The 19955-nt window shown below is 46.8% G+C and overlaps 1 protein-coding gene across 1 annotated transcript; it reads right to left on the minus strand.

Moving 5' to 3' along the window:
- Nucleotides 1-15951: 15951 nt before the first annotated feature.
- PPP1R3G (protein phosphatase 1 regulatory subunit 3G) lies at nucleotides 15952-18071 on the minus strand. The gene has a single exon (XM_047860872.1). It carries the CDS (start codon nucleotides 17601-17603, stop codon nucleotides 16566-16568), a length of 1038 nt encoding a protein of 345 aa, XP_047716828.1. The 5' UTR covers nucleotides 17604-18071; the 3' UTR covers nucleotides 15952-16565.
- Between the last annotated feature and the right edge of the window lie 1884 nt (nucleotides 18072-19955).

The raw sequence follows: 19955 nt of genomic DNA on the forward strand, positions 1-19955 counted from the left end.
GACAAGACAGGAGTGGGCACTATCTAAAGCTTTCTCCTCCTGCCAGGTTCAAACAGCTTCAAGTTCAAACAAAAAGCTAGCAACTACAAATGTATCTTTTACTTCCAAAGGTTGAAAATATTATTTCGGGTTTTTTTTTTTCAAATAAAACAAAATCCACTGGAAGAAAACAATTTAAAAGACCCTAATGAAGAGATTTTATCCATAGTCTCTGTAGATTAAATATACTCCTTCCACAAGGAAAGCCTATAGATAAATATTACCACTGGGGACAGGAGGAGTAGGGAGAAATGTTTCTATATTTTGCAAAGGGTGATATAAGATCAAAAGAAAAGGCTAAGGAAGGTTGGTCTACATATTCTAAGAATATGGTACTTAAAAAGGCAACTAGGGGCAACTGGGTGGCTCAGTTGGTTAAGCGTCCGACTTCGGCTCAGGGCATGATCTCACGGTCTGTGAGTTTGAGCCCTGCATCAGGCGCTGTGCTGACAGCTCAGAGCCTGGAGCCTGCTTTGGATTCTATGTCTCCTTCTGTCTCTGCCCCTCCCCCACTTGTGCTCTGTCTCTCTCTATCAAAAATAAATAAATGTAAAAAAAAAACTTTTTAAATAAAAGTATGCAACTAAAGTGCACAGTAAAATATCAGCAAGTATACAGAAAGAGCACAAATACATTTCATAACAGAATGAGCTGCTTTTGTTTGTTAAGTACTTCATACAAACTGTTAGTAGCTTTCTAGATTAAAGGATATCACAGTTACTGAGGCCAGGCTATAAATATAGCAGCAGCTGAAGAAATGATAAGCACTCAAAACACAGGAGAAAGCATTTCCTACACCAAGAATGATGTTCTCTGAGTTGGCCACCCTTCTTCCGGACCTACCCACAGTACCAAACAAGAAGTTCTTTGGTAAACATACAGAACCCAGATGACCAATTCTCGACTGAAGACAACCATGTGGACTGAAGAACATTTTCACAATTCAACCCGTTAAACTGTGCCATTGGCTTCAGTGGCCCAGTGTGTGATTCACATGCCACGAGAAGCGGCCACAGTTTCTAGATCGTTGGAACAGACACATCTGGGGAGGTCATGCAGATGAGGGTGGGGAAGCCTGTGCAGATGTTTGTTATGAACCAAAGAAACAGCCCACAGGAACATGTGCTCTGCACATCCCAGGTCAGCAGACGCCTCATCAATAATCTAGTATTTGCTAATTGTCACAAAAGGATCTAGAAAAAAGCTGGAACTTGGTAGAGAAAGCAATGATTTGTGTATGCTGCAGCAGGCTTTTCCTATGACAGTTTGCCCATCGCCTGGATGGACAGTGGCTCACCTCGCCTCTGAGAACAAATAAGATTGTTGCTTTTCAATCTTTCTGCGGCCCTTCTTTGTACTTCAGAGAACCATTCGTGAAAATTGCTTCTCATGTTGAGATCCCATTTGAGGAGTGAGATAGATACTCTGGCTCTTGCTCAAGGGCAAAGTTTTAAGTCCAAAGACCCAGAAGGAGAACTCGCAGAAATGAATCTGACTGTGCTCTTTACCTCGGGGGACCACAGACACCACAATGGTGACAGAAATCTTGCCGTCTTGACATTTGACCACACAATCATTGACACCAATAAAGCTGGAATTGCACTTGTTGGTGTCTTTCTGAACCGATTGGTCTCAGACTCAACACACCTGTGCTGACCATTGTGGCCATGTCCATCATTAAACATTCTGGTTGCTTCTCCCAGAGAAGTTAAGTTTCTGGGGATCAGGAGGCCCAGCAGGAAGACAGCTTCCTACTCCAGTGATAACTGTTCTTAGAATGTTCAATGGTACTAAACCCTTTTTTTTTCATCATCCCCAAAGTTACTTTATTTACTTTGTCTGAGAGTATCACTGAAATGGCTGTCAATTAAATATCACTAAAACACTCTGATAGAACTTCCCATCAGGTACCAAGTGACTTCATGTGACTTCATCTGTCTTCAACACAGAGACAGTTTAATAACAATATAATTGGTTTGGTTTTTAAAGGAATATTTAACCTAGGTACATCTATGTGAAATACACAGCACACATAGGATATAGGATCAAGGAATACAACGTTAATGCCACGTGTCTTGTCAAGATTTGCCATGTTTACTCTCCCACTCATGCTTCAAACATGTAACATATTTAGGACTACTAATTTGCCAAATTTTAGCATGTATTTTCACTTTAAAACCACATCTTGGTGGGGCGCCTGGGTGGCGCAGTTGGTTAAGCGTCCAACTTCAGCCAGGTCACGATCTCGCGGTCCGTGAGTTCAAGCCCCGCATCAGGCTCTGGGCTGATGGCTCGGAGCCTGGAGCCTGTTTCCAATTCTGTGTCTCCCTCTCTCTCTGCCCCTCCCCGTTCATGCTCTGTCTCTCTCTGTCCCAAAAATAAATAAGCGTTGAAAAAAAAATTTTTTTTTTAAAAAACCACATCTTGGGGTGCCTGGGTGGTTCGATGGGTTGAGCATCCAACTCTTGATTTCAGCTCAGGTCATAATCCCAGAATCATGGGATTGAGTCCTGCATTGGGTTCTGCACTGAGCATGGAGCCTGCTTAAGATTCTCTCTCTCTCACTGCTCCTCTCCTTTGCTTACATTCTGTCTCTCTTATCTAAAAATACTTTAAAATTAAAAAAAAAAGTTGTTAATGTTTATTTTTGAGAGAGAGAGAGAGCATGAGCAGGAGAGGGGCAGACACACACACACTCACACACACACACACACACACACACACACACACACAATCCAAAGTAGGGTCCAAGCTCTGAGGTGTCAACACAGAGCCTGACTCGGGGCTTGAACTCACCAACTGCAAGATCATTACCTGAACTGAAGTTGGATGCTGAACCAACTGAGCCACCCAGATGACCCTTTTAAAAATGTTTTTCAATCAAAAACAATTTTTTTAATAAAAGCACATCTTTGTGGAACTCGGTAAATAGAAGCTTGTTCAAAGGGGGGAAATGATATATCAGTAACTCAGACTGTAAAAAAATAAAACAATTCTTTAAAAAAAAAAAATTGGAAGACAGGGGCACCTGGATGGCTCAGTCAGTTAAGCATCTGACTTCAGCTCAAGTCATGATCTCATGGTTCGTCAGTTCGAGCCCCTCATCAGGCTCTCTGTTGTCAGCACAGAGCCTGCTTCGGATTCTCTGTCCCCCTCTCTCTCTCTCTGCCTCTCCCCAGTATGCACTTTCTCTCTTTCACAAAAATAAACATAAAAAAAAAAAAAAAAGCATTGGAAGACAGGAATACTGAGCAATAGGAGGAATGAGGATGGTGGAAACAAACCAGCCACGGGGGCCAGACAGTCTGAGCGCCAAGGATGCCACCCGTACAAAGGGCTATGCCTCCAACTGGGCCACTAACTGACTTTGCAATGTTGCCTAAGTCCCCTCAACTTGGGCCTTGGCTCCTTCTGGGCAATGTGGGATAGTCAAATCCCAGGACCCCTAACAACATTTTTAGCTGTAAAAGCTTGCAATTCCAGTTAAATTTAAAGGAAGGAAATAAACCATCCTAGAGACCCTCTGAATGTTCACTTTTGAAATAATTAGCAGGATATCTTCAGGACCAGTCCCCCAAGGTGGATGGATGTTTGGTGCTATTTGGGTGGGCCATAGTTTTTAGCCCAGCCTGTGGCCCATGAGAATGTGAATTTGGGGTTAAACTGGGCAGTGAAGCCAGTTGGGCTGTCTGCAAAGGCACGGGGAAGTCCTGGAGGCAGTCCTGGCCCCTCAGAATCCAACCCGGCCTCTAGTCCAGTGTCTGACCAAACAAGTGGGTTTCCAGTTTTTTTCTGAAATGAAAACTTTCTTGAGGATGCCCGGCTGGCTCAGAGCCTACTTTAATACGTACATACATACATACATACATACATACCTTTTCTCCCTGGCTTCTGGCTTTTGAGATTGCTAAAGGAAAATTGGACACAGCTGAAAAACAAAGAGGCCATCCTTCTCTTGCTTACCCAGCAATAACTTTTGCTTTGCATGTTTTCCCAACAGGCATGTGGTTAAAAACCAAAGCTCTGAATGTACTCAAGCAAGAATGAACACTTTGGGGTAGAGGCAGGTTGTGGGCCAACATGAGCCAGGGGTTCCTGCCCCTGAGAATTGTTTGAGAACCCCCACTAAACACATGTAGAACAACTAGAAAATGACAGAATGCTGAGACTGGCTATGAGAGCAAGAGAACAGCATGGACCAGAGGGAACTCCAGGGTCCCAGGGCTTGAATAAGCCTCAGAGTGGGAGTGCAGTGTCAGGACAGGGAAGAGGTGGGGCATTCTCACGGGAGCACTGCACAAGGCAGGCACACTGAGTCCACACTGGATAAGGGAGCAAATCCTGGTTCCTTACGGGCTTAGGAATGATAAAGGCAGGCCCACAAGGTCGCCCCAACCTGTAGACCAACCAGAAAGCTCCTCATTCTCCCTCTTCCAGCTCTGCCTCTTCCTGGCAGTGAGATCCCAGGTAAGTATCTTCTCTAAACTTGATTCCCTGTCTATGAAATGGGTCTAACTGCCTACCTACCTTACAGGGTAGGGTTACTGTAAGGATTGTAAATGTATCCTGCACATAAAATTCTTCTACCGTATTTGATCTAGAATAAGCAAGCAATAACTGTAAGGTGCTTTATCATTCATTTAGAAACTGTATCAGACACATTAGGAGATGCAGAAATGAACCAGATGTGGATTCTTCCCTTTACTATCCTTAACGACAGCAAATTTAGCACTGTACTCAAGACAGGTAAATAGCTTTACAAAGTCTAAGATGATAAGTTACCTGAGAGGGTCCAGGTAAAGTAGGGCTACAAGCGAGGAGGGAGGTAAGATACAAATAGAGGGAGAGATTATTTCTGCCTGAACTGTAAATTCTAGGCTAAGGAGTCTGAGTTTTATTTGTTGGGAAAGGAGGCCCTTAAGCAGGAGAATGGTGGTAAACAGCAGATTAACTTCATAGTGACAGTGACACAGAGGATGCCCCTGAGGGGAGACAGCCAGGAAATTGTTGCAGTAACTTAGATGCAAACAGTCTAAAGCTGGGCTGGGGTTGGCAGTGGTGTGGATTGGATATAGAGGCAAGAACAAATCCAGAAGGTATTTGCAAATGACAGATTTGGTGAGAGACTGGGTATGTAAAATAAAGAACGGGAGTGATGCAGAGATAACTTGAATGCTTGCTCCTAAAAAACTGGTAAGGCAGGGTTGCCTCTCACTGAAATAAAATACAGGGCAACAATACATCTCCCTGAAGGCAAACACACGTCCATATACATATACCTCACTGCACTGCTGTATGTCCACAGTTCACATTGCTGGGTGTATTATTCGCAGTAGAGACACTTCAGGCTATCTTCCTGTCTCCTGAGACCCCAACAGGAGTCAGGAGCTCTTGACAACCATTTTGCATCATAATCTTACCCCACCAGGAGTGAGAGTTCTATTTCTTTCTGGGCTATTTGCTGGAGCTCACGAGGAACAGGCTTGGGAGGTACACCTTCCATCTGTCATGCAGACAGAAGATAGGATATCTAGTCTGCAGGAAAGATGAATGGAACAGGAAGGAGCAGAGCTGAAGCAGAGAGAGTCCCTCCTGAGTCTGGTAGCTCCAGACCCCGCAGAGGCCTGGCTGACTTTGGATTCCACATGGTAGCCCCGTATCCATCAAACCGACTCCCCTGTTTGCTCAGGCTGGCTTGAGTTAGTTTCTGTAACCTGCAGTTTGGAACCTTGACTAACACTGTGTTCTACTGACATATGGGGCCATGTTGAGGACTACACGAAGTTTACATTTTTCAACAGATAACGTCCCCAGTGAAAAGGAGACCTAGTCCCCATTACACTCCCCCAGAAGAAGTAGGAAGTAGGAAGAAGAGGGACGTTGACCTCTTGTCCCAAGATTAAGAGGTCTAGATGTCTTACACTGCAACCATAGTAAGGAAGGAACCCAAGAAAAAACTCCTTTCTTTCCTATGGATGAACTCCAGATATGTTTTCTTCTCTGTATTTATTGAAACCATATATGGGTAAGAGCAATGGATCTGGGCCACACTGTCGTGGATTCAAATCCAAGCTCAGGCTCTTACTCACTGGCACATTGCTCAACCTCTCTGGGACTCAGTTTCTTTAGCTATAAAATGGGAGCAATATGTCTCTCACAGAGTCATGTTGGAGTCACTAAGGGGGCCTGGTGGGCACCCGTCTTCCCAGCCCAAGTTTTGTACACTTACGAAACACGAAAAATGAAGGTTGGTGGAAACAGAATGACTTCTTTATCGTTGGTGCAGGCTACCGTGAACAACACCGCTAAGTGTGTGAGTCAAAATCAGTCCATACTCCCAAGGAGACCCTTCATGCCAGGGAAGCGTGAGTCTACTGAGTTGTGGCACCACCCAGGTTGTGGCCTCCCCTGGTGTGAGAGGAGACTCACCCTCAGAAGCTGGGACAGGAGCTCAAAATGTGAACCAATGGCTGCAGCCTACCCAGCAAGTGCCTGTGGGCAGCAGGGAGGAGCAGGGCGAGAGCCCACCGGTGAGGGAGAAAACCCTCTCAGTGGCCAGGAGTGGAAAAATGGTGTTTCCTCACCTCAGCCCCCCACTGATAGTTGTCAGGATTGAGTGAAATAATCCTGGCAAGTGGCATCCCATCCCATGGGTATCTAACCCAATCAAAATCAGCTATTATCTTCAGCAAGAAGAGACATAACTGACAAGTTAGGACACCACTGACAACTTCCGCCCACAGCTGCTTTCGATGGATGCATGTGTTGGGGAGATGTGGGATGGGTTGTGTACATCTGTTACTCTATCATGTGTTCTGCTCACCCTGCTTCAGGCAGGACGTGAAGATCTCTGTGTGCCGGCCAGGACTTCAATATGTATAGTTTCTAGGTGTTACTGCTACGAGCAATGCGGCTATAAACTCTTGTACAAGCTCTTGGTGCCCATGTGTATACACTTTAGTACCTCTGTGGAATTTCTAGCTGGGGACGTATGTATGTGTTCAGCTCTAGCAGATGCTGCCAAACAGGTTTACAATGTGACACTCCCATTTCTGGGATGTCTAGACATATATGAGTGTGAGAACAGGGGGAATGGAAAGGGGCTGAGAAGCAGCTCTCTGCTGTGGGAGGCAACAGCCTTTGTCCAAAGCCCCCCATGCTCTGCCATGAGGAAGGCTGGCCTAAGGGGAACAGAGGCAGAGACACAAGGTCTACCAGCCACCCCACTACCAGAGATCCTCACACTACAAACACTGGGGATTCTGAGGGCCAGATTTTTTGAGAAAAACATTTTCTCATGTGTGTGGAGCTGGCTGGGGTTTGTAAAAGAAAGGTCGATGGGAGTGTGAGTGCACAGATGTGCCAGTCCACATAATGGCCCAAGTGTCCTGAATCCAAGCTCCCTGAAAGTCGCGTCCCCTGTATGTCTTCATCCCCACGTATCCCAATGCCATGACTGTGCCCCCACCTGGGAAGAGCTCCATTGACCCGTGCTGAAAGAATGAATAGATTTCTGATGAGCTGACTCAGGGAAGGGTCCACCACAGAGGGTATAAAAAGAATTAGACATGGGGCACCTGGCTGGCTCAGTGGGCAGAGCATGTGACTCTTTTTTATAGATTTTTTAAAAGTTATTTATTTATTTATTTATTTATTTATTTATTTATTTATTTATTTATTTTGAGAGAGAGAAAACAGGGGAGACAGCAAGAATCCCAAGCAGGCTCCAAACTGTCAGCACAGAGCCTGATGCGGGGCTTAAATTCACAAACCATGAGATCTGACCTGAGCTAAAGTCAGAAGCTTAACCAACTAAGCCACCCAGGCGCCCTACAGCATGCAATCTCAGGGTTGTGAGTTCAAGCCCCACATTGGGCATGGAATCCACTTTAAAAAAGAAAAAAAGAATTAGACACAGTCTTCCACTTGTGGAATCTGCAACACCTTTAAAGAGAACAAAGAGTTAAAAGTGGATTCCTGGAGGACTGTGTGGCAGACAAAAGGAGAATCCCTCCCAGTAGGAACTGACAAGGTGCAGCCAGGAGGGAAAGGGGATGAATCTGAAGAGGGCAGTCACAAAATCAAAACATGTCCCAAAGAATGGGTTTTCAACAATATCACACAGTAGTCAACAAACAGGAAGCCCCTCAAAAGTAGCTTCTTAAGATAGGGCGGACAATCTTTGAAGAAGCTATTGCAAGGAATTCAGAAGACAGAAGTCAGATGAATGTGTGTACATGTATAAATTATGTTATAACAACATGTATACACAATATACCACCCATTATGTGAACAAGAGGAAACAAATGACATGTTTTCTGCCCACTAACAAGAACAGTTTGGTTAGCACATTGGCGGCCACCATAATTTGTCCCCCAAGTTGGAAGTTTCATTTATTCTTCCTACACTCAGAGGAAGATAGACAACATTTATTCTCAGAACGAAATCAGTAGAAACCACCTTGCAGAGACCAGAAGGAAAACAGAAAGATGTTTAGAACCAACTGTCTGCTTGGTACTTTATAAGTAATTTCCCTTTGTGCTCATAACAATCTAATTAGGCTGGAATGACTGCCCCCATTGTGCGAGTGTGAAAACTCACACTCAGGTTAAGGGTCCTGTTTGAAAGCACACAGATAGCCAGGGCTGAGCTGGGGTCAACAGCAGGCCTGGCTCACCTGGAGCCCAAGTGTCTTCCCCACGTCACGCTTCTAATGCTGGCAGCTAAGTGTATTTCACCAGCACAGCACCCGAAAACGCTTTATACATTTCTCAATGGAAGGGATTTTTTCTTAATTTAATTTTTTTATTATTATTATTATGAATTTTTATTTGGAAATGGTTTAAAACTCGCAAGAAATTGCAGGAATAGCAGAGAGAATTCTTGTGTGTCTTTCACACACCTTTCCCTGACGATAATATCATCCATAACTATAGTACCTGGTCACAACCAGGAAGTCGATGTTGGTACAAGACTATTTATTATCAGGGTTTTTCAATGAATCCTCACTGAGGACTCAGGCCAGACAATTACTTGTGCCCGAACGCTGTCCTGTGCTTTGTAGGATGTTTGCAGCACCCCTGGCCATTTGCACCTCCCTCCCCAGTTGTGACCACCAAAAATATTTCCGGATGCCGAAACAGCTTTTAAAGTACCAAATTGCTGGGATGCCTGGGTGGTTCAGCCGGTTTAGTGTCAGGCTCTTGATTTTGGCTCAGGTAATGAGATTGAGCCCCACGTTGGGCCTGCTTGAGAGTGTCTCTCTAAAAAATAAAAAGATAAAGTTCCAAATTGCTTTATATGCTTTATTCAAAATACAACTTCGGGTTCAGCATCTCTCAGACATAACACATGTAGAAAAATAACCACAACAAACAAAGTTTTTGTTTTTGTTTTTAATCCTCGGGATTTAAAAGACATTTTCAAACCACAAAAATATAATTATCCTTTAAAAAATCAAGGAGAAATAGGAAGGCTGCATTTTGATTACAGTAGTTCTCTGTTTAAATAAACACTAACAAAAATCACATTCACAGAAATCTGTTACTCATCCCAAACATTCCTGGGCACATTTCTCAAGCAAATCTTAAAACACAGATTGATAAGGTTATTTTCTCTCACATTATTAGAGAGGACTGTTAAAACATTCTAATGTGATCACATAAAAATCTACTGTCTGAAATAGTGACCCATTCTTGCTGCTGCTGGCTGGCTGATAAAGGAGCATTTGGCCCCATCTTGTTTCAGCTGAGGAGGGCAGACACTCTGCCGATGAAAGTTGATTGATGGTCATTTCTGCTCCAGCTCTGAGAACCACCCCCTACTCTCAGACAGGGTTGGGAACCTCACCAACTTCCTTGGGCAAGTCAGAGCCCTCCACAGGTAGTATCCCTAGAAAGCTCAGGGATTCCAGACACACACCTACTGAAGCTATGTTGCATTTTAGACTCTGGAAAAATGACTTGGGTGTCAGAACCTGCCATTGCTTCTTACGATTATGCCTACAGAGAGTGTTGCTGAATCATTCTGGAAACCCTTGGCTATATAACATGTTTATCTGGGTAGTGAACCAACTGGATGTAACAGGTAGCAGAATCAACAGCAAAGTCTCAAAAAGCTACGTCTTCCACCTCCCAGCAGCCATCAGCACACTTCTGCTCAGGCTAGAGCCTGTGGGGGATGGGACCAGACAAGCCATGGCCCAGGCCTGAGGCCCAAAACAGGAGTTTCATCCCCTTTCCACCTTCTCACGGCTTTACACAGTGATAGGTAGCACAGGGGCAGCCCTTACCCCTTAGCCTCAGAACTCAATGCCTTTACAACCCATTTTTTTAATGTTTATTTATTTTTGAGATACCGTGCGCTTGCAAGTGGGGGAGGGGCAGTGAGAGGGGGACAGAAGACTCCATGCTGACAGCTGTGAGCCTGATACAGGGCCTGAACTCACTAACCTCCAGATCGTGACCTGAGCTGAAGCTGGACGCTCAAGTGGATGAGCCACCCGGCACTTCCTTTACAACCCATTTTGAAGGTGTTGTTTCCTCCACCAGAACAACTAACCTTTCAGAGCATTCATTTTTAATGACTTTATGGTGAATAGCAAAGTCCAAAATAATGCAGGATCTAAAGACAGAAGCGACCTCTAGTTCAGATTTGGGGAAATGGGGAATGAAGGGGTTACTAAGTTACTTTCTTTTATTTGCAAAAGAACATGTTATGTATTTCATTGTTAAACACTTGTTTGTCATTTATTTCCACAATTATCCATTTTATAGATACCGCAGGGACCTTCAAAACTCAATTCAATGTATAGATTTATGATCCTAAAACAATAGACCTCACTAATCTTGGTGTCTGCACTTATTTGTGAAATGGGTTACACAATGGCTTTGGGGTTTTCTGACTGCAAAACGTAACATCACAAGTAACATGCCTGAAATCTGGACATAAAAACACAATTGCTCCTTAACCAGAGGCTCCTTAACCAGACAGGAGTATGCAAATGGACTATTTAAAGGAGTTCTGAACACAAACTCACCTTTCTTTTTAAATAATGTAAAATTAGAAAAAAAAAAAAAACCCTTATCCTCTCCAAGAAATTGTAACCTCTTTCACTACCCCAGAACAGTCTCCTAAAAGCAAGGGTGTTTTACCCAAAGACTTCAAGGGAGGAGCTGTAGCAATACGTCCTCTAGAGAGCACTGCGAGGTGTCCCCACTAAAGGCTATTCGTTTCCCGTGACCATCAATTTCTCATCTGCTGGAGTGGATGCTTCCTCAACATAACACGTGCATAGCTATTTGCAGAAAAGCCATCTGCGTGATGTGCTCATGAATTTTTCAACTTGGAGATTAAATATTTCAGGCTTAGTTCACAAAAATCTACCTGTTTTCCATCTTCATTCAATTCAGATTTTCAGACAGAATTTCCCATTTCAGGATGCATTAGGATGCTGTTGACTCTCCTTGGGAAATGACCTCAGGTAACAAGTTTCAAAGGACCTGAACGCTGCCAACTATAAGACCGGATGATAAGTAAATACGATCATGGAGAAATTAGACTGGTCTAAATGTAAGTTAGTCTAAAATATCTTTGCTTTGCCAGAGATGTTTATAGATACGTACATTTCCCGGTTGAACTGGCTCTGAACTCATGACTTAAATAGACTTTTACTCTTCTATTAGACTCATTGGCAAATCTCACCAGCGCATCTTAAGCGTAAACCCTTGATCTTCGCCAACTCAACAATCGATATTCAGCTGAAATGTGACTCTGTTCTCTCCTTGCCAATATTTGTCCCCTCAGAGGCGGCCAAGGTCAAAGAACTAGACTCCACAAAACGCAAATACAAAGCCTACCCAAAAGATTCAAAAAAGTTTAAATCCTAATGAGTCTAAAGTTAAAATATTTAACACAACAACAACCAGCCCTTGGAGGATTAAAGGACCATTTAGGGCTGCTTTCCAGTAGTCTCCCTGATCCGCTACAGGGAGTCCAGAGAGGAACATGAAAACACAGTAGGTCACCTAGTGGAATGTGTCTATTACGGAGTCTGGAAGAGAGAGCTGGGTCAGCCCCTCCCAGCGGGCCTCGGGCACTCACCTGCTGATCTGCAGGATGAGCCAGGACTGCTCTGGAGAAGGAAAGCAGGGGTCACCAGGCTGAGCCCAGGCTGTCAGGATCCACCCTGGTCCAAGCCCTTTGCCCTTGTGTGGCTACCACGAGCACATCCCCGATCTCTGGAAGACCATCCTTGCCCCGGCATTGTGGGAATTGGCTGCGCAAAGGCTGGACTGCAAACAGCTCCCTGTTTGTCAGGATTTGCTTATTAAGTTGCCATACGTCATAGTGCTGTCTTTAACCCACAAACCTGTGCTCCACTGCCTAAATCAAAAATACACATTTGATTCAGTTCCATGATGCCACAAAAAAGGAAAGCATCCCATTTCCTCTCGAAGGCTGTTCTTTGCAGTCCTGACAAAGCACATGCGACACAAATCACAATACTCCAAGTGGCTCCAAGCCACACGCTCTTAAGAAACACGACTGAGTCAGGAAATGAAAAAACTTGGCATACTCAAATATGTGCACCTGCTGTGCTAGATAGCAGCAAGATGGGGAACTCGCGAAACAATGTATAGTCCAACACTACAACTCCAAAAATGAAATGAGCAGAAGGCTCAGCTTTGCTGCGAGTGAGCAGACTCACGAACCACAGCATCACCAGGGAAGCCCTCAGCCCGGGTCAGGGAGGAAAGGCACAGCAGGTGAGGGCATGGTCAGGTGGAAAGCCCACTGAGCACCCAACCGGACAAAGTTCCCCTGGCCCTGCAGCTAAGGTTGGTGGATGACAACTGCTCCACCCCCACGTGCTATAGGAAGGCTGCTGGAGCTGTGGCCCTGCTGCCTATGAAGAGAGGCATGTCAGCCCCCAGAGCTTGCTGGGTTTCTGGGATCCTAATCCAGTACTTCACTGAAGCAGGATCTTTGTCTCCCTGAGGGAAGTCTTGGAACGTCCTGATCACCCTGCTTCATAAACCTGGGGATTGTAAGGGGAAACTCTGTTCCATACAGACTGCTACATTTTCCAGCCACTGCTTCTGAGACCTCAGATAAGGACACACACTTCATCCAACATTTCCTGACCCAGTGATCCATGGACCCACTTGCCCATAAAGAAGATGCTGGAATCTCTCTGGTAAAATTCAGCATCATTAAATGAGCCGAGCAGAACTGAGTTTTGATCATTAGAGCTAATAGATACTTCAGCTATTACATTTCAGCATTTCAACTAGAATGACAGGCTCCCCCCTCACTCCCTTACTCAAGGTAAATATTCCTGAAAAAAACCCCACAAGTGAATTGTTGGAATTTTGCTTTGGGGGATGAGCATGTGAGTTTTCATTCCACTCTGGAAATATACTCTCAAACACTTCCTTGGTCTGGCCAGTATCGCCCCTTCTTTTGAAACTACCTCTTCAAAAACAAAACCTATTTAACTTCTTTATGTTTCTTTGCAAAATGTTTGTTATCAGTCTATAATGAAAAGTTGGCACTTTATAAAATTGACATTTAGAAGATTGCTTAATACTTAATGTATGAAGGGCCATAACCACGTGCAGAAAGACTGGGCTGTTCCAAATCTTTTACAAAATTCTGAACCTTAGAAAAACTATTCTCCAGGATTTGTGAGACAGCAAAGCTAGGTTTCCTCACCTGAAAGCCAGGTTTGACTTTCATTATATTATGAAATAAGTACTTTTAAGATTCATTGCTTGAATTCCAAAATATACTTTTGAAAGTCAATAATTTTTTTAAATAAAAAATTTGCTCTTCATACCTCTTTAAAATCCATTTCTTACTTTATTCCATATTTGAAGGGTTACCTTTTGAAGAATACCAGACAAGGGGATCTCTATTTTGATCATGTTATTGGGCTCCTAATTTCATCCTTGTTTAATTTAAATAATCCCAAACAACCCCCAAAATAATGCATAATTATCATATGAATTGGCATTTCAAACTGTGCTATAGGCCATATACACTAGCAATATGTTTCAACTAAAATGTATTCATAAACACATAAGAAAAATATAAAATATATTTATCTAAGTGTTCTTATGCAATAATGCATTTTTTAAAAAGAAGTGGCATACAGAACTCAGTATGGGGCGTTGCATGAAAAAGCTTGATAATTTTTGTATTTAGTAACAGAAAAATGATGCAATTGTTAAAATTGTAAAAAATTGTAAAAATGCAATTGTTAAAATTGCTTATTTCTATGGTTATAAAACTTTTTATAAGTGTATGTGAATTAAGTATTCATTGTTTCATAGACATGACTATTTTTTAGTCTGCTTTACTCCAAGCATAAATTATAATGAACTTCGGATGGCTTTCCGCTAATAATTATTTGAAACTTTTCCCCATGATCAATTACCTTTGGCAACCACTGCTATAGTCAAAAGGAATGTCTCCAAAACAGAGGTTAAACTAAATATTTCCATGGCTTAAGACATCTCATTTTGAGGCATGGAAGTATCTGGCAGTTTCTGTAGCTTGATGTCAGTTCAGATAGATGCTATATTTCAGCCGTACTGATTTATTATTATTTCTTAGATGAAAGAGGACAAGTAGATTCTCCCCCTTGCACAGTAATAATTGTACATTTGGTGTCTTAGTGTTTATTGTAACCAAGATTACTGAAAATAATGTAAACAGTTTTACCTCTACCCACAAGAGGTTCATTTCAAGTGGCAAACCTTGCTGAAAGTTTAGCTACTTTATTAAGTGTAACTCTCAGCATCTACTGTTAAAAAATACTACTTTTCTAGAGCCAGATAAAAGACCAGTTAGTAAATATTTTACCTTTTGCCATATAGCCTTTGTTGTATCTACTCAACTTTACTTAGCAGGAAAGCAGTCACAGATTATATGCAAATGAATGTGCATGGCTGTGTTCCAGTAAAACCTCATTTATGGAAACTGAATGTAAATTTCATATAATGCTCATGTGTCACAAAACAGTATTCTTCTTTTGAGTTTTTCCAATCGTTTACAAATGTAAAAGCATTCTCAGCTCTCAGGCCCTACGAGAACAGGCTTCAGGCTGAATTAGGCCCATGGGCTGTGGTATGCCTACCCTGGTTCCTATACAGCAATGGTAGAAACCATCCTTCTTAAAGATTACCATTACAAAATGAATTGACTGTACTCATCATGTGCTGGAAAATAATGAAAACGAAAGAAAGACAAATTACCAAGGGGTAACCAAGGTGTGGTTAAAAATCAGGTCCTCAGCCAGGATACTTACCTGTCCTGCTCATACATAGCCACTTTATCTTGGCATCCACAGCATCAGCAGCTGAGTGATGAAGGCCAGTGTGCACAGCACCCATCTGGTTCTGACAACATGTACCTGTTGGGCATGCTTCATCTCCTATCAGGTCATCACTACCCATTGTGGTTCTGACTAAAGACAGAAAGACACCTGTCCATTACACACACACACACACACACACACACACACACACACACACACACACCCTCCAATCACCCAACCACTGGAAACTCCAGCTTCTCTGGCTGCTAAAGGCCCAGAGAAGTCTAGCAGCTATTATGTGGTCCACCAATACAAGGGGGTTGAGGGCTGGTGACTGCAGCTTACACAGGTCTACGGGATTACTCTAATATATCAATTGACCAATCACCTCATTTTGGCAGGGGACAGAACCCTCCTACAAAACATTTCAAAGAACATTTTTGCCCAGAATAGGAAATCTGGGCCTTTCCACATCAGAGAGCAAGGACTGGAGGAAAGAAACTTGAAAATACTGTTAACTATTTGAGGAAGATCACCTGTCAAGACCTCCCAAACTCCCCAGGAGCTGAAATATAAAGTACAGTGTAAAAGAGTGTGCAAGTTGCCTTTACTTTTTTAAAGGACATGTGTACACATAGGCCCAAGTAATATCCAGTCTGTGCAAACATCTCCCAGATCCCAGTTAAGAGAAAAGGACGGCCCAGCCCAGGCCCCACCCGGTTTTCTCAGAGAAACAGGCCCCTCTGCGAAGGCTCCCCTTCACGCCCACGGTCCAGTGCATTCTCCTGGCATGATGTGGCAGGATGCCTGTCCTTTCCCTGAGACTCAGGCATCTCCAACAAGCAGCAACGGCGAAAACACTTTGTCTATAGTTTTAAACAAATCCCAAGGTCTTACAATTAGGCGCAAGGGTCAGGAGACTTTTTCTTGGAGAAAGCTATGGCTCGGAATCTTGAGAATTTCTTCCCATTCTGACGCAGAGCGAGAATCCCAGAAGCAGCGGAGGAAGGCCTAAGCGAGGAGACAACGGGCGGGCGAGGAGTTTCGGTGCTCATAAGGCTCACTCGCCGGATCCGTCCTGGTGAAAGTTTGCCGTTGAACGGCTCCCTCCTTTCCTTCCCCGAGGTACGGGGCTCAGCAAATCGTCCCCGCAGGTCACCCGGTTGCTCTGGGGCGGCGCGCGGCCTGGAGCCCGGCCTTGGGCTCAGAGCGCGTCGGAAGGGCGCACATAGCGCAGCGTGTAGTTGGCCCCCGAGTTATTGTCCCAGTACTCGCCCTGGGCACAGCGGTAGCACACGGCGAAGTGGACCGCGGCGCCCGGTTCGTCCGCGTCTTCCCCCTCCTGGGGCTGCAGGCCGGGGGGCAGGCACAGCGAGAAGTGGAAGCGCTCGGCGCCTGGCTCCTCCTCGGCGTCCCCGGGCCCCCCCGACGGCGCCTCAGGTGGCTGTGGCTCCGCCGGCGGCTCGGGCTGCAGCTCAGCCGGCACGTCTAGGAAGGAGCGCCACTCGGTGAAGGTGTAGCGCACCGCCACGGTTCTCGGCCCAGGGCAGCCCAGCACCCGGCCGGAGCCCGTCACCTCCGCTCCCGAGGGCGCAGAACACTGCACGCGCTCCAAGCACACGCGCTGCCGCCGCAGTCTCTCGGCGGCGGCGCTGGGCCCAGGAAGCTCGAAAAGAGGCCGAAGCCGGGTAGGCGGCGCAGAGAGGGCCGCGGTCGCGGTCGCCGCGGCCAGCAGGCCGGGAAGCTGCTCCAGGTCTTGGGCGCGCATGGGGAAGCTGCGCAGGCGGGAGAGCACGGCGGGCGGCACCTGCGGTTCCTCCGCCTCGCTGAAGTGCTTCACGCTGGCCAGGCTTAGCCCCAGCGCGTCCGCGAACTGCACTCGCTTCTTGCACTTGGCGCAGCAGCTGCCGGGACCGTGCGGCAAGCCCTCGGCCCCCTCGCCGCCCTCCGGGCCGAGCCCCAGGCCAAGCTGCTGGCGCTGGCGCAGCAGCTTGGCCGCCTGCAAGATCGGGTCCGCGGGCAGGGAAAAGGAACGCGGGAGGCGACGGCGGCACTCCAGCAGCTCCTCCGGCTCCTGGGAGGCGGCCTCTTCCTCCGCGGACAAGGGGTCAGCGTCGGGGCTCGGGGCTTCTGACGCGCCGCCGCCGTCGCCCACCGGAGTGGGCAGCCCCTCGGCTGGCGGGGGCTCTCCAAAGAGCGCAGGTCCCTGTTTCTCCAAACTTAGCGCCCCCTGGGGCTCCATGACGCTGTCTGGCCCCGGGACTGTCCGTATCGCTTCTCCCTGGAGACTTAACACCTTGGGTCGTTGCAAGGGCGCGCAGAGCCCGCCCCTGGCTGGAGAAGAGAAGACAGTCCCACTGCGTAGCCCCGGGTTTTAGCGGCGGCGACCCGGCGCGAAGTGGGAGGAGGATGCTAGCGTGGGGCCGGCTCTGGGGATTGAACCTGCCAGCGGCGGGGGAGGGCCCAGGGCGGGGAGGCGCAGGCCGTGGGAACACCGGGAACCTGGGCGGCGCGGGCCGGAGCTAGCGGGCGAGCTTCCCGAAGGCTGAGGCAGAAGGTGGAGACGGCTCTCTGGAAGTTGGGGGCTCCCTTTTCCCTCCCGCCCACCCCGGCGGGGCCCGAGTCGGTCCTGCCTCCGGAGCTCCTCGGATGAACTGGCGCTCAGCTTTCGTGGACTCGGGCGCGAACTGCCTTCCTCCGGCGCGTCAAGTTGCCCCAGGTCTGGACGGGTCCGCCCTCTGGCGGGTCGCAAAGCCGTCTCCTCCCGGGTGTCGCGGCGGCCGGGGAAGTCCCCGGGGGCAGGCGCGCAATTAGGGAATCTCGCCTGCGGGCAAGCGGACCGAGAGCACCGAGCGCCTCCCTCGCTTTCTTTTCCTTCCTTCCCAAACTTCGGGGCTCCCGGGCTTCAGTCCCGCTCTCCCGCCGGCCCGGGACCGGCGCGCTGGCCTCGGCGCTCCCGCAGTGGCGGCGCCCGGGGGCTGGGGCCGAGTCCGGGGCGGGGACGCGGCTCTGCGCCGAGAGCTGCCGGAGGCCATTAGCTCGGGGCCCGGGAGCACGTCCCCGCTCCTCCCCCCTGTCCCGCCCGCCGCGCTCCGGGGCCCCGAAGACCGGGGCCCCGCGGGACCGTCGCCGCACGCACTGCCTCTCCCCGAGGCCCCGAGGGGCCTCGGCGTGCGCTAGGGCTGCGAGGCGGCCGACCTGCGGCTCTACCGGTGGAACGTGGAACCTGGGCACTGGGGAGATCTTCGGTAGTGAGTTTTTGTTGTTGGTTTTGTCTGTTTTTAAGGCTAACTTTACCTTGATCAAAGTCAGTGTCTCGCAAACATCAGCGCGCGTCGGCGTCACCTGGAGGGGTTGTGAAAACATTCCTAGGCCACCCTGGAGTTTCTGATTCAGTGTTGCTGAAAGTATTTCCAACAAGGTCATGCCGATGCTGGGCTCCAGGGACCGCATTTTGGGGACCTGCGTATAAACCTGTGTGGACGTGTGGAGTTACTTGTGTAAAAAGCTAGGGATTCTAGAAACATAGATACAGTATTTCAGGGGAAAAAAAGAAAAGAAAAAAAAAAAAAAAAAAAAGAAAAGCCAACCTACCCGGGTCTAACTGAGGCATGGTAACTAAAATACCTTATGGTCTGGCAGAATTTAAAGGGGCCAGCACCTTAGGCATTTTGGTGAGGCGGCAGGCAAAAGATGGAGAGTAGGGAGTAAGGGTCATATTAATCACTAATATTGACTGAGCACCCAGCCATCAGCAAATGTTGGTTTGAACTGATCCTCCTTGCCTGATCTTATTCTCAGAGCATCATCCCTACTCTACAAGTGGGACATAGAGGTGTAGAAGGATTTTTCATTGCCCAGGCCTCACAGCTAGGTGTGGTGGGATTTGAACCCTGGGCAATGAAGAGGGAAGAGTTCTCCCATCACTAGGAAGCCAGGGCTGGGGGTGTGATGCTTCTGAGGAAGGGGCTCTGCCATCCTCCTGTTAGGGTGGTAGGTCCTTGGGTGCCCAATATAAAATTCCATGATTGCATGTCAACTTGGAAGCTTACAAGAGGCGCGTGATACTCTGTGTGTCTCCCTGAACAACTCCAAGATTTGGGGAAGAAGACATTATTTTTACATTTAGGTAAATATTTACATATTATGGAGTTAAACACAAAATTTGAAAATTATTTGGAAGATTAAAATAGGATTTCAAAGAGATTTTGAGGTTGTGGTGACCCTTTGGGTTACTGCCCTCATCAAGGCCATGTGCCCACTGCAGGACAAGGGACTTCAGGAGGTGAGGTGCCTAAGGGGTAGGACTCAAGGAGGCGTCAGTCTCAGGGTTATTGCAGGGCCCTAGGCCCAGCAACTCTCTTTTCTTTTTAGTGAAAGTGTTAGAACACCTCACCCTCAGGGAGCTCTCAGTATATTGGAGGAGACCAACATTAACCAAAAAGCAAATACAGGCTTGGCCACACTAGCAGATGCTAAGAAGGATGCAACCTAGCCAGGGAGGCCTCCGGGAGGAAGGTGAGTAGGAGTGAACAGATAGGCCTGCAGGTAACATTTCAGCCCATAGTTGTATGGGCCCCATGTGGGTGGGAAT

This window comes from Prionailurus viverrinus, chromosome B2, assembly GCF_022837055.1.
Source record: "Prionailurus viverrinus isolate Anna chromosome B2, UM_Priviv_1.0, whole genome shotgun sequence".
NCBI lineage: Eukaryota > Metazoa > Chordata > Mammalia > Carnivora > Felidae > Prionailurus > Prionailurus viverrinus.

Bases quoted from the DNA above. Each gene is read 5' to 3' on its own strand.
- PPP1R3G (XM_047860872.1), bottom strand. From the start codon at position 17,603: ATGGAGCCCCAGGGGGCGCTAAGTTTGGAGAAACAGGGACCTGCGCTC.